This window comes from Pavona decussata, unplaced genomic scaffold (genome assembly GCF_977016875.1).
Source record: "Pavona decussata unplaced genomic scaffold, jaPavDecu1.1 SCAFFOLD_24, whole genome shotgun sequence".
NCBI classification, from domain to species: domain Eukaryota; kingdom Metazoa; phylum Cnidaria; class Anthozoa; order Scleractinia; family Agariciidae; genus Pavona; species Pavona decussata.
The window spans coordinates 975,071-1,001,755 of record NW_028145447.1 but is presented as its reverse complement, the minus strand read 5'-3'; the positions used below and the strand labels follow the sequence as shown (position 1 = coordinate 1,001,755).

The following is a 26,685-nucleotide window of genomic DNA, read 5'->3' as shown; positions in this document are numbered from 1 at the left end:
GGATAATACTCACTCGTGATTGGCCGAGGGAGACATGGCTATCTTTAGTTTTTTGCAAGTGTGTGTGTGCACAACGAATGACTGCTTCCGTGCGGCTTTTAACCAGCGTTGTTTTGTAATAAAGCGCAAACATTTGTGGTGCTAGCTTGAAAACTGAACTGGTGAATTTCAGTGTATTCTACAAAACAGTAGGAGAGCCTGTGTTTCAACAGCTAATACCTTGGATCGACTAGGTGCCTGACGAGGTGGCGAGGTCGAAAATAATGTGACCCATAGCGGACAAGCTCTTTCACTTCATAACAGCTTCGTGCAACCTAAAGAACGCAGAACAGAAGGATGTTCAGGAGGGTGTAGTATATACAAGTCAAATTCAGTGCCAAAAAGGAAGAAAATACTCTGCAACGTCACCTTGCACTCACCGTCAGCTGTTGTGATCGATGTGTGATTTTCAAGCGGCAGGCGTCACACTGCGTCACAGGTGAATAAAATGCTTATTTGATTAATGACCATTCAAGTTTGTTTTGTTCACGAATAACACATTCAAGTTTGTTTTGTACATGAATAACACCCTTATTTTTCTCTCAAGATCTATAGAACACTGAGCCAGCCTTTTCTTGTTCTTAACATGCCGAGAAATACTTGAATTAACTTGCTGGGCACTTTCCACAGGTGAAACGTTTGACTTTAAGGATGACAGCGCCTGGAAGATTTTAAGAAAACTTTGCCTTTTATCGATGTTACAAACACGTAAACTTACAATTAAAAGGGTTGGGTAATCTTTACTTGCGTTTTCGGAAATTTCACAAATTTCCTTCCCGCTACACTCGGAGAATTTGTTATATCTACTTCGGTAAAATCGTATTAATCGATAAAAACTACAATCGTAGCTATAGGGTAAGATCGCGGTAATCGTATCGGGCACTTGCTACAAGGAAATATCTTTTGGCACAGCAAAGGAGAATCGAAGAATCGGAAAAACTCCTTTGACAATCTGTCGCACATTTTAGGTAGTAGAGAACATCTTTAGCCTGAGCAAAACCGTAGACTAGAATCGTAGACCACAGTGGTCGAATATAATGAAGAATCGAAAAATCATAACAAAATACTCGCTACTAGACAATAGATTTGTTATTTAAAATCGTAGAGGAGGAAGATTGGAGATTCTGCAATCGTTAGAGATCTTCGGTCGCAAATAAAAATCGAGGCCTCGTCCTAATCTGAGTGCAGTATCACAAGTGTTTTTGCGGTCGGTGTATTCTTCTAGTACCTCTGGCGTACATATTAACGTTTTGGAAAATTTGGAAGTCCTTTCAATATGATGGGCACCGATATCATACGAAACCAACCCGATATGCAGTGCACAAAATTGTCAGGAATTTTTCCCCTTCATATCTTAGAAGTATCTTTACTAATGGATCGGATTGTCCACTCCTATAACTTGAGAAATTCAGTAACTGATATGCATATTCCTAGACCTAATTTGGAGATTGCAAAATGTAGTAGTCACTGCAGAGAATCTGTCCTTTGGCAGAAGCAACAGTTCACGGTAACTTAAGTAATGCTGATAATTATGAGGATTTGATGATGATGATAATAATGTTGTTTTTTCGTGATCACGTTTGTGCTGAGCTGTTGACTGTGGAATAATGTCATAATCTTATGCAGCAATTACAGTAGTATGTTAAAATTAAATTGTCTCCTCAATTATAGCTATTAGTATCAAACGTCAGTTTTGGGGTTGATTTCATCCAATACTAAAAAAAAATCTTAGAAAGTGATCAGCCTGGTGATTCTGACAATAAGGTGGAAGGTAGAAGGCTCACAAATCGCTGAAACGAAAAATGAAATTAAATTGTTTGGGTCAGTTCCAAGAACTTCATTCAAAACCAGTGAAGATTTATCTTCACAAAGCTTTGATTCGTATTTGTTTTTCTTGCTGTATGTTGCTCAGAAATAAAGGAACAGCGAGCTTTGGAAACTGTCTTTAGCTGTACATAAATCTAAATCATTTTCAATAAAATGAATCTGTGATTATGAAGTCGGAAAGACAAAAGCGTTACAAAGACAACTGTCATGCAACTCTGCCATAAATCAACTGGAACAAACTGTGTACGACATCTCGGTTTAGCAACCAACTGCTCCAGTACTAACCAAGGAAATGTAAGTCAGATTGACCAATTTCTACTCCCCTTTCATTTTAAAAGATGGGAAAAAGTCTTATTGACAATAAATGAAAAAATATATGAAAGAGCTGATCTTGAAAGATCATAGATCATAGATCATAGAAAGTGATCAGCCTGGTGATTCTGACAATAAGGTGGAAGGCAGAAGGCTCACAAATTGCTGAAACGAAAAATTAAATTAAATCGTTTGGGTTCCAAGAACTTCATTCAAAACCGGTGAAGATTTATCTTCACAACGCTTTGATTCGTCTTTGTTTTTCTTGCTGTATGTTGCTCAGAAATAAAGGAACAGCGAGCTTTGGAAACTGTCTTTAGCTGTACATAAATCTAAATCATTTTCAATAAAATGAATCTGTGATTATGAAGTCGGAAAGACAAAAGCGTTACAAAGACAACTGTCATGCAACTCTGCCGTAAATCAACTGGAACAAACTGTGTATGACATCTCGGTTCAGCAACCAACTGCTCCAGTACTAACCAAGTAAATGTAAATCAACTACACCAATTTCTACTCCCCTTTCATTTTAAAAGATGGGAAAAGTCTTATTGACAATAAGTGAAAAATATATGAAAGAGCTGATCTTGAAAGATCTCTCGTATTTGCCTGGCTGAAACGTTAACACCGGTTGATGGGGGTACAAAGTCCATCCTGAGGGCATGTGATCCATGCAATGGACTTGCAATGATACCACAGTTTGCTTGCAAACATGAAGAAAAAGCGAGTGTTTGAATTCTGACCTAGAGATCTACTCTTGAGTGAATTGAACTCTTTGAGAGTCGATGAGTGTCTTTGAGACCGCGGGAGGTTTAGCGGTCAAATGAGCAAAGTGTTTAAACTTTGTTTTGTTCCTTTAAAACATTCAAACAGGTTAAAATCTCTGCCGCAGAGTGCTTAATAGCTAAAGAGAGTGCATAAGGTTGACAAGCCGAATGATCAGAGGTTGAATCTCACTTCAACATTTTACACAGTTGATTAATTTCTTAAAAAGATACAAAGTAATTCAAATGTATACAAGAAAAAAGAAAGGTGCAAAGCTGATAAATTGCGTTCTAAATAAGGTCGTTAATTACCGATAAGTTGCCTACGGCAAAGGGCGCACCTCAACCATGTCGTTTGCTAGAATATCCGCATCAATCTGTGGCTTTCTTTTGACCATGAAAGATATTTTACAACCGAGCCCGGCCAAGCGTACCCCCCAAGATTCTATTAATGGATCGATTATTTGAAAATTGAACGTCGTTTCAAAGAATGCATTCATTTATTCATCTTTTAATTGCACGGATCAATGTTCAAATTAAAATTCGATTCCTATTGGATAAAAGCAATAGCCTGTAAAATTAAACTACAGTACATTTGAAACATTTCGTTCACTCAAACCGTTCTTGCATGTTGTCGACACGTTCATATGATTCATTATGCAAATTATTTTTTTCAAGAGCACAAAGTCAAGCGCTTGCAAATGAGTCGGGCTGAAGAAGTCCAGTTCATCTTTCATGTATAACATTACCCACCTTGTGGCATTAAAAATTGTTGTATATTTCAGCAGACTGTTCATAATACCGCCAAGAATAGCGCAACACATGTTCCGAAGGTCATTGCCATTGTGTTGCTAGGTCAACTGAAATGAACATCTTTCACTGTCAGTTCGCATACTTTTAGCTGATATACCTCAAAGAGAGAACTATTTATTATGATAAAACGCGTCCAATCCTTTTCCAGATTTTTGAATAACTAACGGAATAAACGCAGGTATAAACGTCGCAAAATCACCATTTAGTACTCGTGATCATTAGTGAGCTTACGCGACAGGACCCCTTCTACCCTGACCCGGTTGAAAATGGCGAAGTTTCTTTCTGGCAGTACGCGTTGATTGCTGCAAATCACGAGAAATCTGCTTTTTGGAAAATCCACTATTATACAAATCAAGAATTTCTGCCCTGAATGTGTTGAGAGGGGTTTTTGGGTTTTCGGGTTTTCTGCTGGTTTCTTGCCGCCATTTGAAAGCACGTTACATTTTGTATATAAGGGGCATGCATTGTTCGTATAATCGAATCAGAAACAAAATTTTAGCCTCGCTCGACTGTAAACCTCATGGCTTGCATTCCTTTATGCGACGTAGGTTTATTGCGGCTCAGTGAAAGGCCTTGTTATGCATACCAGGGTAGGAAGTTCTAACTTTATTTACTTCCAACACAGTTGGCAAGATCACGTAAACTTGTTTACAAGAGAATTGATAGTTCGTCTTCCGCTTGCGTCATAACTGATCTAAGGGTACGTTCAATTGACCCTATTCCGGATACGTACAATAATGACAAAAAATCCCTCATAAGAGGTTTCTGGAGTTACTGAAGTACGAGATGACTCTTAAATTACCGTGCGTCAGCGAAAGTTTCCAGAAATGTCTTCCCAAATAATTCAAAAAAAAGAAGAAATCTAACAGCTATTCCGCTTATTCTTATTCCACAATAAGGCCAATCGAACGCAACGTAAAACACGTGCGTCGTCATACACGTGCTTGACGCAGCACACTGAGTGAGGGAAAGTTTTGAAGGGCGCGGTGTGGTGTCCAGATACCCCGCTGATCCAGGACAAGATCTGACCAATCGATAATAACCTCATCTCGCCTCTTACTGTCCTCGAGCTCTGTTACACATGAGGCCTTATCAGTCGAAGCTGAATAATAGATTGACATTGAAAATTGACGACAAATCGTTGAAGACTTAATTACGCCGTTTGATTTTACCAAATGTCATTGTTTGCTTACAATTTGTTGAAGTTTTCTTTCATAAACTAAAAATTACCGATCGTGTTTAAAAAACCATTGGCTTCTGATTTTATTACAAAGAATATATGGCTCGGTGACAAGTCAGTCACCCAACCATAAATTCGTTTTAAATTTCACAGTTTTTGAAAGCTTATTGCTCTGAGAATATTTAACATGTCATACTAATATTTAAACTGACTATCAAGAGTGACATGTTCTTTTAGATTATGGTCAACATTTGTTCATAAGTCGTTGTCAAATATAATAGTAAAGATTCTCCTATTCACTTGTTTACTAATATAACAAAACACGTGTCAATGGCAACTCAAGTTTTTTTATTGACTTGCTCTCAAATCGGAACATAAGCCTTAAAAATGATCAAGATTTTCTTTATTTCTGCGTTGGTAGTTTAATTGCGATTTATTATAAAATAATATTATTAACTGCTATTTTTGGGCTCAAACTAATTGTTATTTATTACTACTATTTGTGGGCTAACAATTATTGAATAAATGTAACTCAAATTTTTCAACACTTTGAAAAAGAAAGGAAATCTCGACAATTCTATTCACACTTTTAAGGGTTAGAATCAAGTTATGCACGCAGCAATGAAACTACTGTTAAATAGCTATAGACTTTAGCTGTACAATTTCCGCAAACTGGGAATTGAATGTTAGAACTGCACGGAGATACATAATAAACAGTGTCTGGTAAAACTATTTTTTAGTAGCTTTCATTTAATTTAAAAAAAATTAGGATCTCGATCTGCGGGTTAAAAGTTATAGCCATGTACTGTTTTTATCATTAAAGGGACAAATTTAATTAAGAAATTTAAAAATATTGAAAGATCAATCTTTTCACTGACTAACTACAATAGGACATTTTCACTATGGCGTCATTTGACTACAACTACCAGAATCCTTCAGTTTTTTGTTTTCCATGCTAATTAGAGCTATTGTTCTTTGCTCTCCACTGGGATTACAAAATTTGAATTTGAAAAGGAAAACAAAATGGATTCTGGTAGTTGTAGTCAAATGACGCCATCATGAAAATGGCCCACTAAAGGAAAATTTTACATAATGAAAATTAACATGGCACAGATTTCAACCAACTTTATACAATTGTTTAGTTTTACAAGACACAAGAACATTTATCACCTTGAATTACATTATTAGTAAAAAGCCTAAAAATGTCTACAAAAATATGCTACAAGATAGAGTTTTGCCGATCATAAAAACTATCTGCCCTCACTCGCTAGAGCACGCTGACTCTTGGATTTTCGATACAATCCATTCTTATGATGAATATTGTACTGTTGCATTTGTTTTATTTTTGTTGCATTGAGACAAGCCCTTTGTTATCTAGAGTCACGTGATCTACCGATTGTTAAATTTATGTGATTGCATCGAGGCATTACACAAGCTTAAATATAATAAGCGTTAACGAAAAATATGTTACTGTAGAAGTAAAAATCGTGACATTTTATGCGAGCTTAATGGTGTATAATAGTGAGATTTTGTTAGGACCATGCATAAGCATAATAGTGAACAAATTCAGGCACCACGTATAAAACCCTAAACTGAGGTGTTATCCGTATAAGGAAGGTTATCTTCAGTAGCCCGTAGAGCCCACTGCAAAACCGTGAGAGGACTGGGGACAAGGATGTTAAACGGTTATGTAAGATTCAAAACATCCACTGACTGTACAAATGACTGGGGAAAAGAGGGATAAATCGACTTCAATCAATAGCAAGGGATATTAATTAAATTATCAATAGTAATTCTTGGGTAATGTTACTTCCACTAAGGACCAAATAAACTTCCCATGATAAAGATGTGTGCGTATTGAAGATGTGTCCCTCAACTGAGGCTCGACTGTATGTTGAAGTATGAGGTAATCACAGTTAGAAAGTTTAAAAAATTTTACACTCGTTTTAAGAAAAGCAGCTCGATAACAAGCCACACCATTGGGGAGGTTTCTTCATATATACAAATCCTCTAAAGTCTTTAAGTAAATATTTTATCCCAAGCACTGCTAACGTGTATTTTTTTTCCTCAATGTAATTGGAAACGAGCTTGAAATTTTTTTATTGCATTTTTGAGAAATATCATGATTACTGTTTGAATCTTTTATTCAGCTCGTTTCCGATTATTTACCGAATTTTACGACAAGTTCCGACGTTTCCCGAAGACTGTCAAAATCAATACTAAAAACTTTCCACTGAATACCAGCAATTTTTGGACTTTGGTCAAAGCTCGACGTGGTTATGATTTCCATTTGTCTTCGATGATTCTCCAGTCTGAAAAAAAAAAGTTGAATAAGAATTTTAAAAAGTGTGAAACCACCATTAATTAATTAATTAATCAATAAATCATTATTATTGAGAGAACTTTACAATCGTCATTCCGGGGGATTTCGTAAACCGAATAGTAACCCTTCGAGATTACAATAATTTCGTTTTATTTACCATACGATAAAAAAATTGTAAAGCATGTGTGACATGAAGTTACACTCGCCCCAAGAAACACAGTGGCAAAATGAGTGCGCATGCTCGTCACGCGTGAGCAATCTTACTCGGCAAAATGGCGGCATTTTTAAAATTTCCATTTTTTTTTTCTCATTTCGCGTGGATAAGCCCAAATCAAAATAGATAAGGTTGTCGCTTTCAGGAAAGGTTCCTTCGAACTTCCTCCATCACATATCTTATTCAACAAACAAAATATTGTGGTAACAGGTGTGAATTTGGGGATTGAAGTGGAGCATTCGTAATCGATTCTCGCTTGAATCACAAATCTCCGGAGCAGGCGCACTCATTTTGCCGCTGTGTCGCCCCGAGGATGGCATTTACGCCCATGCGCAGAAGATACGTTGACGGCCGGCGCATCTAAATGAACCTTTTTACTATGGCGTAAGACATCAAGGAGTATTATAACTTTTTCTTGTGATTCTGGTCCATCATAAACATAACCTTACAACATATTATTTTATCTTTCCCAACACTTTCGTCAGTACCATGTATGCGCCAGGACCCGGTTGTTCGAAAACTCATTAACGCTAATCCACGATTAAAAGTTAACCGAGGTTTTCAGCTCAATCATTAAAAATGATTTTAAAGGCTCATTTTAAGCTAATGGTAAAGAAAAGTCTGAGGCAAAACTAAGGGACAAAAATCTTTTGAACTAATCCTTACGGATTGTTAAATATACCTGAATCAAAGTTCATGTTAACCCAGGATTAGCTTAATCGGGCTTTGAACAACTGGGCCCAGGGCCCGGTTGCTCGAAAGCTGATTAACGCTAATCCTCGATTAAAAGTTATTAAAAGTTAACCGACGTTTTCATCTCGCCCGTTAAAAATAGTTTTAAAAGCGGATTTTAAGCTAATGGTAAAGAAAAGTCTAAGTCAAAACTGAGGGACAAAATTCTTTTGAAGGACCTCTGTTGATTAGTAATTTAACTCGAATTAAAGTTCACGTTAACCCAAGATTAGCTTAATCGGGCTTTGAACAACTCGGCCCTGAAAGCAGATAGGCAATGTGGAGCCAAATCTTCTCAACTAAGGAAACTACATGACCCTCAAAAGTAGGGCCAAGTCGTTTTCGCTACTACTTCCCACAAAGGTATCGCCAGGGGAAAGAAGACTCAATCAATCAATCAATCATTACTTATCCACTTTACATCTAATGAGCTAAAAGCTCGTTCAAAATACGTCCTCAAAGAGAACAGCACATAGGCTTTCAATATCCATATGTACCTCTAAAGCGATTTCCTCGGCTCTAAAGATTCTCTCCCGACTTCTACTTTGTTTGTTTGCTTTCAATATGTTCCTTATCTCACTCAACATGTCCGCCACCTCTTCCTTGACTGCTACAATAGCCGCCATTTGGTCGGCGTTGGCGTTTTCTGACGTTGACGTTTTCTGCTGGAGTCGGCGCCGTGCCCAGTAACGGCTGATAAGTTCTCGAACGATATTCTGAAATGCAAAGAAAAGCAGACATTGAGCTACTGAAGATGAGTAGGACGTGAACACTTTCGTCCTCACCCTGTACCTGTTAATGTTCGTGTAACATCTGTTGATCTGATACTTCGACGCTTGGGAGAGGTGGAGAGGGGAGGGTGAGTACGTGACCAGGGGGCCGTTTCTCGAAAGTTACGGTAACTTACCGGGCCCGAAAAGTGTCTTTGGTGTTAAATGTTTCTCAACAGAAGTCAATTTTTGTTAGCTTAAAATGCTAAATTTTAAAATCTTTATAATTCCATGAAAACAATGGGCAAGTACCATGCCTGTTATTGGCGAAAAAGCATTTTAAAATATACTTATCGGGCCTGGTAAGTTACCGGGAGCATTCGACAAACAGGCCCCTGACTATTTCGTGTACGAATTCTGTTTGGGATACTTCGCTTTCTATATAGTACAAAAATCGCACCCCTAGCCTTTCGCATACGTCAAAAATAAGAAAACTAATCGCACTGTACTTTTCAACCAAAGCTCCCTAAAATCTTTGCGTTGCAATTTCTGCAAAACTTTTCCAATTATTTAATACTTAAATTTAGATGCTATCCTTTTCACTTTGCACTACGTTTCGGAAATCCTTTAAAATACCAAAACAACCATTTCCCCTGCTTGTTAGCAAGCTCTCTTCGGTTGGGTTTGCTCATAGACTGTAATTAAGCCTACCCTTTCATATACTGTAAGCCTGAAAAAGGCACCCCTTTCCAGCGAAGCCTCCACATAAAGGTTACCAATCTGGGTAAATGGAATTTAACTGTTTTACATAACGTACTTTTCAATTCGTTCTAACAAATGATCATGTTATGAAACTAGAACTCGAAAAGGATTCGGGACGTCTTCGGAAGTCTTCGGTCCGCGTTTAGACATCTTCCATCATCTTCGTAAGCTGTCGCGAGTCTTTCGTTCATTTATAAGCTCATTCTAACCTGGTATAATTGTTTCTTTTGTTCTGCGTCCATGCTCCGTTGTTCGTAAACACGAAATTGTCCCTACGTAAAAAATCAATAGCACAATATCAGGAGATAGAAACATATTTTTACTTGAGGCCCTATCATGGGGGAGTAGTCTACATATCCTGTGTCCTATATCCCGCATCCAGTGATATTTTTGGGTTAAATACCCCTAATCACCCTAATTGTAGCCACTCATGCTATGGTCACTCTGAGGTTATATCTCTGTAATAATTCCCTAACTATCCTGTTATGGAGTCTCAAAATTTGTGCATGTCTCTACCCAAAGAGTACTAGGGTTTTTAACGAATACTAAAATGCTCATTAACGTTTCATGGTTGAATAATTGCTTGCTTGCTTGCTTAATGTGTGGACGGACGGACCGACGGACCGACCGACGGACGGAAGGATGGACTGACTGACTGACTTTCTACTTTTTTTATTAGGTTTGCATCAGTTTTTGTGAGCACAAAGCGAATCAGCTCTCTTTTATAAAAGAGAATCTAAAAAATGTTACGTTAAACAATCACAGCTCGCTGATTGCAATGAAATATTTGCCTGACCAAGGAAGATCTAATGTTATTATACACAACCTGTTCCTAACGATCAGGCAACCAATCAGAATGCGCGTGAAATATGAAACCAGTTTTAGTGACCATTCAGAGCGTAGGATACATTACTACTTTAATGGCAAATCAGAGCGTGCACATTATATGTATTACCTAGTTAAATGGCAGCTACTCACGTTAATACAGCAAGGAAGCCTCTTCGGAACCCCAAAACACTTGTTAGTCAGCCTACAGACCCACCGCACAACACTCTTTGGAGATGGAATGAGATTCAGGGGGGGAGGGAGAGTAGCCACACCGTCACCTATGTAATCAGCCCACAGCTGGGCTCGAGCAAACTTGTACTCGGTTTCAATATTATCCTAGAAAATGAAATTACCAACAAGTTTAGTTACAGTCAATCTACATCACGCGTGACCAGTATTTTTGAAATTTGAACGGAGTTTTGAAATTTACATGCAGGTCTTGAACATCAACAACGAGATTTTAGAGTTCCCGTAGAAATATTTCCCAAGTTTGATGACGGTATAAAGCTAAGAATTTTTCTTAACATTACAGCATTAAGTATTTCAAAAATGACAATTGTCTTCCAAGTATTTCTTTTTTCCGTTCATGCGTGTTTTTTGGAAATATTTCCAGAGAAATATTCAAGATTCCATACAAGTGTCTGACATTTAATACAAAGAGAAAGTCGAATGTTCATTTCATTCTCGAAAGGTCTTGGGTTCGACTCCTGATGGGGGCACTCGGAATTTTTTTCCGAGTATGCCTGTCATTTACTGATTAATTCGTCATTCTCAAGTAGCAGATACTTACGGAAACCATATATTTCAAGTCAGACGAAACTCGCTATATGTATACATAGTTAATTGAAGGCAATGGTTATGAAACCTGACAAAGTTCTTTGTTATATGTTTTTGTTTGCCTTTTTGGCCTTGACCCTGCACAAACAACAATAGGATTTGGAATGTGTTGGAGCAACTGACCAATCGAAACATTTTTGTTAAGATATTCAACTGTGGTGTGAACGTTAAAACAAAGGATTGTGCAGGGTCGCGGCCCTTCCAACATAAATTGCAGCACCATTGTTTTCTTGCAAGGTTTCATAACCAGTCCCTCAAGTAACTACGATGTATATACCTAACATTTTTTTTATAATTTTTACCTCCACACGCTGGTACGAATTGCTCATCATCGCAATCAACATGTTGAGGAGGACGATGAGTGACGCAGCGTGATAAAGAGTGAACAGGATAGCAGTCCATATCTGAATCAGACTCTGATCCTTGAAAACCTCCAGACTGTCCAGTGTGATCATGTCTAAGCTCGCCCACATTAGTGTCACCATTGTTGTGACCAGACTAATGAAAAAAATATGGGAAGTACTTAGATTGACTGCACATCTTTCAAAAACTCATTAATCATTCATAAGCCCATTAACCTATCATATGGTCGATAAAACATCACATGCAGTGGTTTTCTATGATGGTGTTTAATGTTTTTCTCGTATGCTAATTTCCAACGTTCACAAAAGCAACATTGTTATGAACTCTCTTGACACACGCTTTTCCAGGAATGTTTTTGAAGCCGTTCAAAATACTCGCAGCACGTGTTTTATCTGGTCTAAAACCACTCGGCTGCGCCTCGTGGTTTTAAATCCCGATAGAACACTACTACTCGAGTTTCAGACATTACATAGTCGCATCAAACTAACGGCAAACTAAGTTATGGGAGGAATCCGTGACTTCCTTGGGAAAGATATGCAGCAAGGCTTGATGATGTGCCACCAGGGGAGATGGGAAGGACGAAAAACGTTTCCTGCAGGCAATCCCGTCAAACTGCGAGATTTCACACCACCCCGCCCAAATTTACGGTAGAAGACCGCAAAGGATCATAATCGACCCGATTGCCAAGAACTCTGGGATTGGTAGAACACAGGTATGTTCCCGAGACGCGCTCATTTAAGGTGGCTGATGCTGGTTTCCATTACTTTCCAGCAATTACACTTACGGATCGACACTACCACTCTTTATCATTTGATACAACATCTTAAATTTTCGAAAAATTTAAGGTGGCTCTGACCCCTTCTGGTAGAATTTTTTAAAAAATTGTATCTGAACGTGCTGATAACAGTTCCATAACAAAAAAGTGGGGTCACCGAGCTCGTTTTTTAGTTATAACCACTTAAAAGTAAAATTGGGGCTGTTATCAACAGGTTGCACAGTAGCTATGGTAACCAAGAGAGGATGACCTACGTGGTAACCCATTATGTCAAGAAAATGACCATAACTTGTTTAAAAATGCTTGGGGATTTTTTGATACCATGATTGTTGTATCAAGAGACAAAGAGCTGCCAAAGTATAAATTTTCATAACTTTGGTATAAATTCCTAACGAGTATTCCACCCTCCTGAGGTCTTTTTACCTGTGATATCCTTTGCTTATCAGACTCTCTATCACATCTGTGGTGTTTCTCTCAGGTCTCTGCTGGCCATACGCCTCAAAAGATGATGAATACAGCATGGTCATGCCAACCGAAAACGATATCAACATGACAACGCTGATAAAAGCAAACTGGAAAATCACACGCACCATCCTGCTCAGGCTGAGTTGCAGGAGACCCAAGTATCGGCTAATCTGGCACAGGTACACCAGGCGGAAGAAGCTAGCGATGACCCCCATGGCGTATAATCCGTCTGCCGCACTCAGGATAAAGTGATCAGTGCTGCGATCAATGTGGGTGAATCGAGCCACAATGGCGCGAACAAACCACACTATATAGGCACCAAGGATGAGAATAACCATTCCCATGTCCATCCAATTCCATCCGCTTGACAAGTATCTTAGCGCTCCATCGTGCCAGACCTGTTTACACTCTCCCCAAGCTATTCCAAGAATCCACATCAGGATGATCCACTCCAGTGTGGATGGTACTTTCCCGAAGCGAATATTGAACTTCTCATGAGACGAGGCGGCGAGGAGGGAGAGAAAAATCACGAATGAAGCGGTGTGGTTGACGAATTTTATAAACGGTCTTTTAATTTTTTGGCTTACTCCCAAGAAAGGGCAGAAGAAATACATACATGCCATAGGAGGATAGATCACGACTTGCAACATGACGTAGAGGATGCGAAACGCGATCCCGCGCGTGCGCCAGAATGGGACACCGCTGAACACAGAACTCATGAGAAGATGCTGGCAGAATGGATGAGCTACAAACTGGAAAAAAAGGAAAGAAAATAAGGTTACGTCCTTGAAATAAATGTAAGGGTAAATGTGATGAAAATGTATAAAAGAAATACACATACTAATTTTTACAGAATACTCTTGATTACCACATTGTGCAACTATAATAGGAATACATTTTTATTTCGTTTTCGAAGCTTGTTGTTGTGTTTGAGTGCAATATTCTAGACTAATTTATACAAACGTGACTTAGCGAAAATAGTTGTGTAAAGCAGCTCTGTTTATTTCTGCTTCCAAGTGACGAGCCGTTGTCTCAAGTGTTTTATATTTCGCTGCTTATTTCGTTTCTGTACTGTTTGATCTTCAACTCTAGAAATGAAACTAACACGAATGTTCGTCGAAAGAGTGGCTGGCTTTAGAGGCCATGATGAAATTCGCAACCATCTTGAAATCTTGGAGGCGTGCAAAGTCATTCCTTCGCCCTTCCCTCCCCTCCCCTCCCCCCTGTTCCCTACAGCTTGACTATGATAGAAACTAGAGAACCCTGTGTGGGTGGAGTTTGTTGTTGGCTCTCGTCCCTTTCTTCCGGGTTCTCCAGTTTCTTTTTCTCCCTCCCCAAAAACCAACACTTCAAAATTTCAATTCGACTCTTGACGGCCGCCCTAATTAACCTCACATTAGGTTGGTGTTACCTTCCCAAAATATTATCATGATTGCCAAGAAAGTGGCTTTTATTTCAGACACAGCTGCCACTGTGAATATCCAGCGATTGATACGCCTTCACAACACGAGCGAACCTTGTTATGTAACTAGGGGCTAAGCAAAGTACTTTGTTCGTAGGAGGAAGCACGCGTACGCCACCGGGCATTACGTTGGCATAGCTGTTAGCTTAAGATAGAAAATTGACATTCTACCTCATCAACAATTTCTGTCTTTATTATTTGGGAGACCTTTGTTTGTCTTCTTTTGAGAAAAATCGGCGAAATTTTAAAGAATTGTTTACCACATTGAAGGTTTACTTCCTTTCTCAACTGAGATGTTTGCACGGTTAGGTCGCTTACTCTGTGGGTGGAGGGTGGGGTTGACATTTTTCTCAGAATAATCACGATAGGGGCATGACTCAGCTTGAAGCATAATTGTCCGGTTCGGTAGATGACTCACACTTAGTTGCATTTTGGGCGCATAATGTATCAATCTCAAATTAAAAATTTTTGTGAAACTTCTAATATTGAGTAGTTTGTAAAATGCAAGCGAGAAATGGAAAACATAATTATAATCTTTGTTTCGTCAACTTTTTGAACAACAGTTTGAGGTGGCAACCTCGTATTTGACGCTGTGAATTTTTGATAAACAAGTGGTGTGTTTCTTCACCTAGACACGTAATTTCAAGTCGGCATTTTTAGATGTATCTATCAAATAACTTTCATCTCAGCGACGCAATTAATATTGGGCATTTTTGATATTACTTTGAAGGAACAAAGGACTCCGAAGATTCAAGCACTAATTGTGCAAGTTTCTCGCGTGGAAACAGCCTTTCCCGCCAATCTTTTGGAGTTTTCAAACAGGAAATTATTCAAACTCGGTTTATTTTGCCATAAGTGAGACACGTTTACTTGTTTTTAGGAGAGGTTTTAGGGAGACGAATTGGTCTATCATCGCTTAAAACGATCATAAAAACAAAACTGAATTTAAGTGAGTAGCATAATCGCATTGTTTTAAAAGGTCTAGGTGGTGAATGTAACGAGATTAAAAGGATTTATCGGGCTCTAAACATTGACGCCTCTACAGTTCTGAGTGCACTTTTGTCAGGAGAGATATATTGACAGCTTAGCATATGCTAAACAGTTTAGACGAATTCGGAATTAAAACCCACCAGCTGCTGACAAACTAATTTACAGCTTAATCAACGTTGCCTGTATTCAGATAAATTTACTGGTAAAAAACACCTGGGTGCTGTGGACCTCATGCAAAGAGCTCTGACACTCGTACTCGTGGCCGAGATAGAAACTTGGTTGGCGCGGGAAAATTTCGGTCGAAAAGGCTGAAAAAATCAAATGGGTACAGCTTCAAGTTCTTTTCTGAAACAAGCTTGGACTTCCTGGAGAAAGTGTTAAAACCTTTAACGTTTCGTGTTCTCAAAGAGCTAGACAAAATGTTTCCGTTGTTTGTTAACTAAGTCTTTAACAATTAATCATAACAAGAAATTCGCTTCAGGAAGTTTTTACGGTGACAAAGTGACTGATAAGTCTAGCTTGTAAAGAGCTTTAACGGAGCTGTGCGCGTGCAGCAGTAGTTAAAAGCAAAACTGATTACGAAGAAATGAACTTTAAGAAAACTACCTTTCAAAACAAGTTCGCGAAAATTCGAGGTAAAATTGTCGCGGCAAATTGTGGGAATATTAAGTAATCGGTTGCAAACGAGCTGAGAAAACTTCAAAAATTCCAATCGAAACGGAAGAGGTTTCTAATAAAAGATAAATACACACGCAAAATATGGACATTTCTATGCTATGTTTCAGTTAGAGAAGGGTGCGAGTTTTACCTTTTACATTCAGCGCGCCGACAAGCGAAGCCTAAATTACGCTTAAAGCGATTCAGTTCCCCGCCTCGCTGTATCTGCACACTAAATTAATCGCCAATCAAAACCCACGTTAAACCAGGAAACATTTATTGCGAAGAAAGTTTTGAATTTGAAATGATTTCCTGTGTGTGTAAAAAAAACTATTTTAGTGTTGCAGACCCACGACGAATGTCGGTTACTTGACAAAGAGTGACCTTGGAAACATTTTCGAAAGCAATGCGTTTGAAAAAATGATTTGCGGGGGCTTAACATTCCCGATTAACTAGAAAACTGGTGCAGAGGTTTCTTTGAAAGATGACAATGCATTTTATTGCATTTCCATATATCCTTCTATAAAACGTGTACCAGATGTCTTCGGACAAGGCTGTTGTTTTTCCCAATCAATAAAGACAATGCTGCCCGTGTTTATGTTATCTAAAAAATAATCTATTGGTTAACCACGTACGTATCTCTTTAAACGCAGTCGAGATGAAGATCAAAACGTAAAAATACGGTAAACTCAGCTGAGAGATATTCCGCCATCAATAACAAATTTCTTTCAAAACACAAAAAGTTTCAAAATTCATCGCTGCATGTTTAAAACATTTTCACAGACCCACAGGCTACTCAGCGTTCTGCGGTGATAACAAGCCAAACATGAATAATAAAATACTACTTTATCAGCAAACTGTGGGAAACATTTTTTTCCTTTTGCATATTTGTATACAGCTATTTCAATTAACGTTGTCGGATCAAAGCCTAAAGTTTAAAGACATGTTCAAAGAGGCTGCCACCTCATCCATTTGATATCCTAACATTTCTTTCATCCAAATGGCTCGCCATCGTATATCTTCACTGGACGGACGAGGCATAGCTGATTTTGATGAACTTATTCATATAAAAATCTACAAAATCTTGAGGTCTGGCCTTATAGCTTTTGCCGATAGCGAACAGCGACCGAGCTTAAAACAGAAAATTTGAAGGTGCTTGCTGGTTACATTTTTTTTTTTTTTTTTTTTTTTTTTTTGTTACTGACATGAAACAGTTTTTCTTCATCCTGCAACACAACGTTCGCCAAACAAGTTGCAGGCGCCGGAAATTGAGCGTTTACTACCAACCATTGCTACTAGTCTCGAAACGAAAAATTGTGTTGCGAGTTAAAGGAAAGGTAGACTGGTCTTCAACGTTTCGCAAAGTTGAACGATATGCTGTGCAACATATTTTCAGTTGTTCAACTTGGAACGAAATGTTGATGAGCGTATTACCTTGCGAGTTGCTCACAAAATCGCCTCGTGTAAACGTTTAAAATACTAAAAATTTGGAAAGAATTGTTTTCAAAAGCTCTCATGTGAATTTAAGAATTTAAAAATTTTGCTAGATCAAGACAAAAGGGAAACGTCCGGGACTAGAAGCCTGAATTTCTTTCACTTATCCACCATCCCCAGCTGGCGATAACCAAAACCATTTTTACGTGTTTAAAATTTGTTCAAAACCATTTTTTGAAAATCTTTCCATGGAAAGGTGTTTGCAACAATCTCAATGTAAATAAAGAGGGCAAATTTTGAACTCGGTAAATATTGTCTCTGAATAAAAATGGAATAAATAGGAATTTCAGGGGCACATCCACAGCGGCTCTTCGTCGACTGTTTCGAGTTCGAATTGAAAATTTTGAAATGTTGGTTTCAATTATAACATGTCAAGTGGAACATGTTGAACTTAGATTGTTGGGAAAAAATAAAAAAAAAACTTCAAAACTTTGGGAATATTTACCGAAGCAACTGCCTCGGTTTCCATGGGCACATAGCAAAATAAACAGACACCACAGGAAAGCTCTGATCAATCGGCTTTCATTTGAATGGTCACATTTCAGGATTTCATCCACAGACTCAAACGCGCACAGCGTATTAAACAGCATCGCAGGAAGGCACTATCGAGTGGTAATTTTTGCGCTTAGATGTCATCCATAGACCCAAAATTAAAAAGTAATTAACAAGAAGTGAAAACGCAGTAAAATAAAACAAGTTAACTACGCCAGCGAAGTATTTGATGCGAACGGCGATCATGATGTTCGCGCATACATCTATTTGCTATTCATCCATTAATCTTAATTGTCCGTCAAAGAAAACAGAAATTTGCCTAAATACGGGCTTAACTTTTTTATTCAAAATGTATATTATATGCAGATTGTTTTATGAATATAAAAATAAAGATCATCCCTCTTTTGACAATTTAAGTCGAAAATTACATGTTTCAGCAAAACGGGTCAAAAAATGAATTATCATAGCACCTCGAGTTTTTTTTCAATTATCAAAACCAAAAAACTAAGTCCAATGTTGACAAAGGGTGAGCACAGTAAATATTAAAGAGGTCAAGCTCTCAGCTGTAACTTTGCTTGTCTCACGATTCTCAAAAACTTCGTTCTTATGCGGATAGGTGCGTTTCTTACGCGACATGTTTGTCATTTTGCAGCGCTAGAACGCCAAGACAATAATTAGCAGGATTAAGGTCTAAAGAAAAATATTTTTAAAACAAACAAGTAAGAATAAATTAGTCTTTGAAAAAAATATGTTTATTTAGGCCAATAAATGCAGACAGCAGAAATTAAGATTCTACCCATTGGAGTTTTCAATTTTATCCAAGCGACACGACACATCGAAACACCTGTTTTTGCTTTGTTGCTCGCATTCATTCGCCCTTCGTAATTTAAAATAAAATGAAAAACCGCTTTGAAATGAGCTAGTTTTAGCAAAGAGGATTTTTTCCGGCGGATATATATATTTCAAAGCTGAAAGCCGGATTCTGCGACACGTCTTGTCATGTCGTTGCCAACTCAACCGAAAATTATTCCATAATAAAACTTTTCATTATGGCCGGTATTGACTATGGTGTCATATTGTTGATTTCTCCGCGGTTCCAACTCTTCACGCGGCCTATTTCAAATTTATGCTGCGTAGCGGTACTTTCTTGTGGTGCCGCTGTTTAAACATGCTGTGAAAGGTGGTTCTATCTTTTGAATCTGTGGATAAAATCTCAAAGTGTGACCATTCAAATAAAAGCTATATACCAATACTTTCCCATAGTGATGTTTGCATTTCCTATCTAATGAAATTCAAGTTGTGTTTTCTCGGTTTTCAAATTACGAACTTCAAGCTTTAGAAGTTGAGTATGAAGCACACGTCGTAGTAATCTTCATTTTTATTGTGACAAGTTTGAGTTTCCAATATTCTACCACGCAAGATCCATTAGCTATTACTAATTTTCGTTAGCACTTGCTGTACTGTTTAAACAATGTCAATTCTTAGACCAAGCTCGTTTTCTTCCGCAAAAAAAAAACATATCTCGCGGTAATCTCAAAGTCTGGCGACGTCTCCGTGTTGTTTCACCAAAGTGAATTATTGGCAACATAAAGTGGTTTTTTTTTTTTAGCAATAAAACCGAAATATAAATTCATCTTATTCCTTTTTGTCTTGTTTAATAATTTTATAGTTCCCTACCGATATTGAAACAGCCTCTAACGTTAAGTGAAATCTATGCGCGACTAAAAAGTAAGTTTCTTTTAATCCACACTTTTTGGTAACGATTTAGCGTTAACATGAACAACTTAATAGTCACTTAGGCACTGTGGCTTAGGCAAGAGTATTCCATTTCTTTGTTACGTAAAAATTTGTGACAAATTTTCATTTTCAATATGTGAAGCGAGTATTTATCATATGCTAATTTGATGGGGAAAATTGCCTCGTCTTTCTATAACATCACAACTTCGTGACTTCCAGCAAATCGTACATCCAGAGTAATATTATACTTATCGTAACCCGAAACTTAATACAATTTTGCAACTGAATCAGTGCACAGTGACGTAAAGGATTTACGAAACGTGCGAGCCTGTATAATGCATCCTTCAGTAAAATTTATTTACTAAAACTAACAGAAAACACATTTTGTAAATATACAGAGATGCGTTCAATAGAAAACACCATTTCCCTTGTCGTCCACGAGTACCTGTTTTTATCAATACTTTTCAGCTAATTTGATTATATATCAACACAAACTCACCTCTTTTTGTCCGTAAGAAATGGCATTATGAAGCAGTCCCAAAGCTTCTTCGGCGAACTCTTCGTCGCTGGCATCCGTTCCCGGGAAATTCAACACTGTTCTCTGTTCCTTGGAGGTTTTACATTCGTCCAAAAGCCCTAACGCAAACTGGCTGCACTGCAACGAAAGCGCGAGGTAGTCTTTTTCAAATTCGTCCTCTTGCTTCGCGGATGATTTTAAATCCCGGCTCAGTTTAAATGCGGTCAAAAATGGGTCGCTTCCTGTTAGGGAGATCCACATTGGATTCGCCATAGCTCTGTAAACATCGAGACGTTTTTGCGATTGCCTGAAATAATCCTCTTGGCAGCGATCGCACTTGCAAAGCACATCGTGCGGATTTTCCAAGTTGAAGCCCTTGGAAATAAACAGTTTAAGAACGTCATAATTTCCTAAATGTGCAGCGACTACGAGCGGTAGAAAATTTATCGGAGTTTTACGAGAAGCGTTCGCGGTTTCCGAAATTAAGGAAATCGAACTTTCGTATAAATCGTCTAGATTATAGAGCTGTAGATAATGATCAATCAAAACTTCAATAACTTGCAGGTTTCCCTCTTGAACCGCTTTTAGTAATGATTCCTCGAGTTTACTTTCATGGTTCAGCATAAAGCCATTCGTTTCTGGCGCTTCATTGACTTTTTGAAGCACAGACCTGAAACTTGGCCTTTCCACTGTTGTCAGCGTTTTACCCCCAAGTTCAACCATAGGTACCCCTTCGAAAAACGACTCCTGGCCTTCAATCGGTGGATCCGTCAACCACAACGGCCGAACAAATCCATCGCTGGTGTGAGTGGTCATGTTTAATTGTGCCGCCACAAGTTTAGAAACTGCACCATTTGGCGATATTTCAGACGCCATATTTCACAGTCAACGCTACGCCGTCAACAAGGTAACTGCCGGCAGGTGGAAAACACAACACGGTGTTGAAATATTTATCGCTCTACATATACACCCTGCAGATTTCGGCTCCGGGCCAACAAAATGGTATATGTCTTCACAGTAGTCGATTCCTTGTCCACTACATCGTTAGAGTTCAACACAAAAACCCTCTCAACGTGGCTTGAAAAATTGAGATTATATAGCGAAGTTTAAATTCTCACCCGCCCGCGATCTGCTTGCTGATTAGCAAGTCAAGTGGCGAGCGGAAACGGCTACTAATCCAGCCAGGCGTTAGTTTATAAAAGCAATATTGTCAACATCGCATGCTCGTTGACAAATTATAAATCGACGATGTTTATACGTGCGGACCATTGAATATGCCTAATGATGAAAAACGTATTTGATTGGCTCAAACCACGCACAAATGACGTCCCACGTTACCTTGTTAATTTTTTCCGCCAAAATACACCAGAGTATTGTCTAGGACTCTACGTCGCGTGCAATTCTCGTGTTCTTGTTCATAATTATTATTCAACTGTAGCGCTTGATCGTGCATTTTCTGTTGTGTCTAATGTAATTGGCAGCCTACCGCAGCTAGTTCAGGATTTTTTATGGTCACGAAGTTTCACTCCAAAAGACTGGCAATTTATAGTTATAAATTTGCATCCATAAGTCTGTAGCATCCTTTCAACCCCTCAACATCTGTGTATATACACAATTAAAGACAGAAAACATCTATCAAAGATAAATTTTTAGAGTCATAATGTCTGCAACGAGAAAGGCACTTTTTGTTATTATCAGTTATTTATTTGCCTTACTAAAAATAAAAGAGAAATGATAGAATGGATATAATAGATATAATGTCGAGGAGACCTCAAGAAACCACCAGGCTTATAAGAGAGGCCGCCTCGGCTGTCATTAATAAATAGAAAATATGGTGCTGCGTAAGTGCGGCTTGGTCAATTCACGAATACAATTCAGTTTATAGATAAAAAACTGTACTTTACATTTTTGGAGGATCTACTTGATATAGTTTGCGTAAACGAAAAACTACATCCTAACTTTTCGTGCGAAATATATAACATCTCCAAATGATTCGAATTTTAAAAATGAGACTCAGTTTACATTTGAAAAGTCGGTTAACAGTAACCAGGGGTTTTTTAAGTTTTGTTTTGATGTCTCAGGTTGTCATGAATTGACCCGAACATTTGCGTGTTCGGAGCAGCCAATGTTTATTATTCTTGCCTAAATGTGGCTGCGATGGAAAGGCCAAATTTCAGTTTCACAAATTAATTATTATTTGGCGATCGCCGGAAAATATTTAGTCCTCATTTAACAAAGATAAGCATCTCGAATGATATATTTTAAGCAGTGAACACGAAAAAAAATAACACTGCTTCAGAACTACCGTATGAAGAGTCTTTTGTAACAAACCATATTCTGACTCTGCTAAGCATGTCGCCTTGGCTAAACTAGACTAATTACAAGGCAATTATAGATAAAGCCTCTTAACAAAATTCATTGTGTAGTTGCTCCGTTTTCTTTTTGCCCTTTTACTAATAATATGTCGGCACATAATTTATAAGGACAAATGCACCTTTACCATTCAAAGCAATGAACAATTGTTGTTTTTTCCGGTACACTGCCAAATTTTCACATAGCATGGATTATTAAACACTGTGAACTTAAACCGGGCCCGCGCTATAAAAACAACCTTGGTCTGGCCAAGCCGCCAGTGAGGCATTTCGCGTTGTCAACATCGCTAATCCGGGAGACACGATGCAACAACAACTTTGACAGCACAAAATTTGAAATTCATATTTGTTATTAAATTTGCATCGTGGCAAAAAGTAGAAATTTACTTAAAAAAAAAAGAGTTGTTGGAGTTGAATTCCAGTATTTTCCTTCAAAATCTTCTTTTGATCTTAGGATATCTAATAATGATTCCACACCGCTCACATCCTTCCTTCCCAAGTTATTCAAGTTTATTCAAAATCCAACCAAGAAAAACAAGGAAGTAGACTGGCGCGCAGGTAACAAGTGCTAATCTAGGCGGGCCAGACTTGCAAACTATTACAGGATAAAATTATTACTACATTTATTGCAATCAAAGACATTAAGAGCGATGAAAACGGAATTTTGTAAAGGCAAAGCAATCAAGAGGAAAACGAAAAAGTTGAAAATTAACGAGTTGTAACTTCCCCCTTCGTCCGCCATTATTAATGAAACGCACAAGAACTGATTATTTAACAGTTATCCGTGTTTTAGTGCACCGGTCCTTGTTTAAGCTATCTCAAGCCGGGGCCTGAAATTTGTCGACTTTGACGGTCACGTGGCATACAAGCAAACGGGGGTCTTTATTAAAGGATGCAGTCTGGCTCAGAATTTTTTTTGAAATAGAATGGGTCAGTTATTAAAAGATAGTTTGCACGGTGTTTAACAAAACGTTACAAGAAGCAGAGACCGATACAACGTAGAATTACGGTTTAAAGGTTACTATATTTCGGCTGGCCAAACTAGCATTCTTCAGGTACAATGAAAATTTACATTGGGACATACGCTTATATAGCTGACAAATCTTTGCGCAATAGCGGAACTACGTTCTAAATTGATTGACAGTATAAAATATGGAGCAAATAAAACCATTATAGCAAAAAATAAAAAATAATAAAAGGAAAAAAAACTAGTTCATTGCTTCGCGAATATTGAGGCCATGTGGAATAACAAAACCACGTTTTAAGCCATTTTCAATTTTGCCACCAATCATATCTAAACATTGTCTGCTGCTGACGGTAACTAGAAGGCTTGCATCCCAGACTAGAAAACTATTTATCTACTTAAAATAAAACACTTATAAACAGATTTGGAGGCCCACTGATTGCCTTAAACCAAGGCCTAAGTTACACTTTGTTTAAATAACTGGCCCAATGTGTTTAAGCAAAAAAAAAATAATAATAACAGAGGGATTTAAATCTTGTACACAGCACCAGACCATCGCCCACCTCAAGTGAGCACACTACAGGTTGTCAGCAGCCTGGTTTGATGATTAACCTAAAATTTTAAATTTTAATCATCCAAAGAGAGCTCCTATGTATTGGAGCGTTGGTAACATTTTTGGATCGAGTTTTTGGCAGGAAAGATTCCATGGATTTCTTTGAGGTTTGGCACTATTAACAAGTAGTGTTTGAACTTTAACAAGATTTTATTTATTTTGTTATGATGGGTAACGTTTTGGAGAAATCAGTATTTTTTGTTTGTCTTTTTTCTTTTTTCAATCCGACGACTGAATCCGACGACAGTGTTTTTTATATTTCATCAAATAAGTATCCAAGCCCTTTATTTCATATCTACAAGTTTTATGGCAATCATGACCATAAAACTCGCTTCCAACACAGAATGCTGATTAAATTTACTTTGAGAATACTGTGCTAATGCCTTGGTCATAGCTGACGCACAAACAATAGAACAGTTCAGCCAGACTATCTGTCATCTGAAACGCTAATGCCACCCAAAGCTTTACGGAAACAAACAGCAGAGCTTGATTTCAAGCAATCCCTTTGAGCTCAACTTTCTGGCGTTTGATTGATAGTTTTTCTTTCCTTTTTCATGTCTTTATTTTCACATGTAAGGTCACTGTGCATCGCACTGTATTCGAAGGCCGTAGGATGTTTATTAATTTTTATACTTTGCGCAAGCACCTGTACTATTGACGAGATGGGCAACCTTTGCCAATTAATTACCAATGCAGATGTAAATATAGCGATCAGGAACCCAAGGCGAACACAGTTAGCACTAGAAGAAGCATGATTTTAAGTTGCTAACAAAGCGGAATTAAAATATCTTATATTCATCAGAATTATCGCGTATTTGTCTTTTCATTTCCACCAAAATTCTTAGTATTACAGACGTCAGCGTCTATTGAAAACCCTCACCAGTTTTCAACGCCACATGTTCCCTTCTTAAGGCAAAATAAAGCTACTTGGTCGAGTACTTCTAACCATTCAACTGCGCAGAAACACTTGGTAATGTATGTATGCCTTTTAAAAATTATTTTACAAGGACAAATCACAATTTTAACACTAGGAACAGATTTTAATCAGTTGAACTTCCGAAGATGAAACTGGAGTTTGGTCGGCAAAGTTTCTATTTTTTTAGGTGCTCTTATTTACAATAGTTTACCGTTAGAGATCCGTAAACTTAACTCCAGAGTCTTATTTAGGCAACAAGTCAACGAACATTTTTATTTGTAATTTTTTATAGTATCGCTTTTTACCGCTGTATTTTCTGCTTGCACACTTTACATTTTTAGTTTTTACAGGACCCCTTTGATAACAGTACTGTTTGTACTGATGGGTTTATCCTGTTTAAATATTCGTTTATTATTATTATTATTATTATTATTATTATTATTATTATTATTATTATTATTATTATTATTATTATTATTATTATTATTATTATTATTTTATAATATATTCAAAATTTCCGGCTTTGCAGTCACATTCCCACGGGCAGTCTGGCACTTGAACAATGAGCGATTTCTCATATATGAATATTTGTTTCCGAAAAGGAAAGGGGAATATTCAAGACTTTTTAGCAAGATTTTTCCCCCAGAACAACAGGAAAATCGAAGAAAGGTTGCATTCCTCGTGGACTAAACTTTCGATGCCGAGCGAACGGGCAAACGGTAATCCCGAGTGGGCAAGATAGCTCCATCTTGCCCGCTCTGGTAGCCAATCACAGCGCAGGATTTGATTCGTCTTGCCTTGGGTTGAGTTAAAACTCAACGCAAAGACCTTGACGCTAGACTGGCTTAAACTGCTCAGCAAGCTTCGTCTTGTGGCTGGCGTTTGACAACTCTTTGACATCTGACAGTTTCGCAGTCAAAGAGTTTAGTCAATCAATCAGCCAACCTCTAAGGCTTGGTTCCCAAGCACGGTGCACGAGTACGATTCTCACTGGTCACTAATGTGAACGCACCCTTTTATCAAGTATCCACGCAAGAATTCGGGCAAGATATCCGTGCACTGAAGTAGACACCGGTTCCCTGTTTGCACGCGTTTGTATTTTGTGTCTGTTGCCCAGGTACTCGTGTGAACATTACCTAAGGCCTCGTTCAGACTAGGTGCCCGTTGTTGGTTCTCGGGCACGGCCACTAGCCTGAACATAATTTTTTGCCGGTGCCCGGGCACGGGCACTACCTTCAAGGGTAGTACTCGGGCACCGTTCTTAGATACGGCCACTGGTCTGGACGGGATCTTGTCAGTTCCTAATGCCTCCTTGTCATACAGTAAATAAAATGGCAGGCGCTCACGGGCGCTGACGAACGAGCGCACACACGATTTCTCGTTAGGCACCAAGGAGTCTGAGCAAAGTCCTTTTCAGTAGGTCTGAAGAGAGCCTACGTGTTAGTTACGTGACCACTGAAAAGTAGTCATGTGACTAAAACTGCTTCTAGCCAACCAATGGTTGTCTACGATTTTGTTCAGTTAGAG

The 26,685-nt window shown here is 38.2% G+C and overlaps 1 protein-coding gene and 1 long non-coding RNA gene across 2 annotated transcripts; one reads left to right on the top strand and one right to left on the bottom strand.

Annotated features, from left to right (window-relative positions):
* The first annotated feature begins 339 nt into the window (after positions 1–339).
* On the top strand, positions 340–5,788 carry LOC146485899 (uncharacterized). Its single transcript, XR_014862883.1, has 2 exons — positions 340–478; positions 4,655–5,788. It is a non-coding gene; the product is annotated as an uncharacterized LOC146485899 (long non-coding RNA).
* Positions 5,755–22,021, bottom strand: LOC146485898 (short transient receptor potential channel 4-like). The gene is made up of 7 exons (XM_085102891.1): positions 20,276–22,021; positions 12,903–13,696; positions 11,644–11,839; positions 10,655–10,840; positions 9,886–9,948; positions 8,702–8,920; positions 5,755–7,247 (listed from the first exon to the last, which is right to left on the bottom strand). The coding sequence occupies exons 1-7, from the start codon at positions 21,167–21,169 to the stop codon at positions 7,197–7,199; spliced, it is 2,403 nt and encodes an 800-aa protein (XP_084959017.1). The 5' UTR covers positions 21,170–22,021; the 3' UTR covers positions 5,755–7,196.
* Between the last annotated feature and the right edge of the window lie 4,664 nt (positions 22,022–26,685).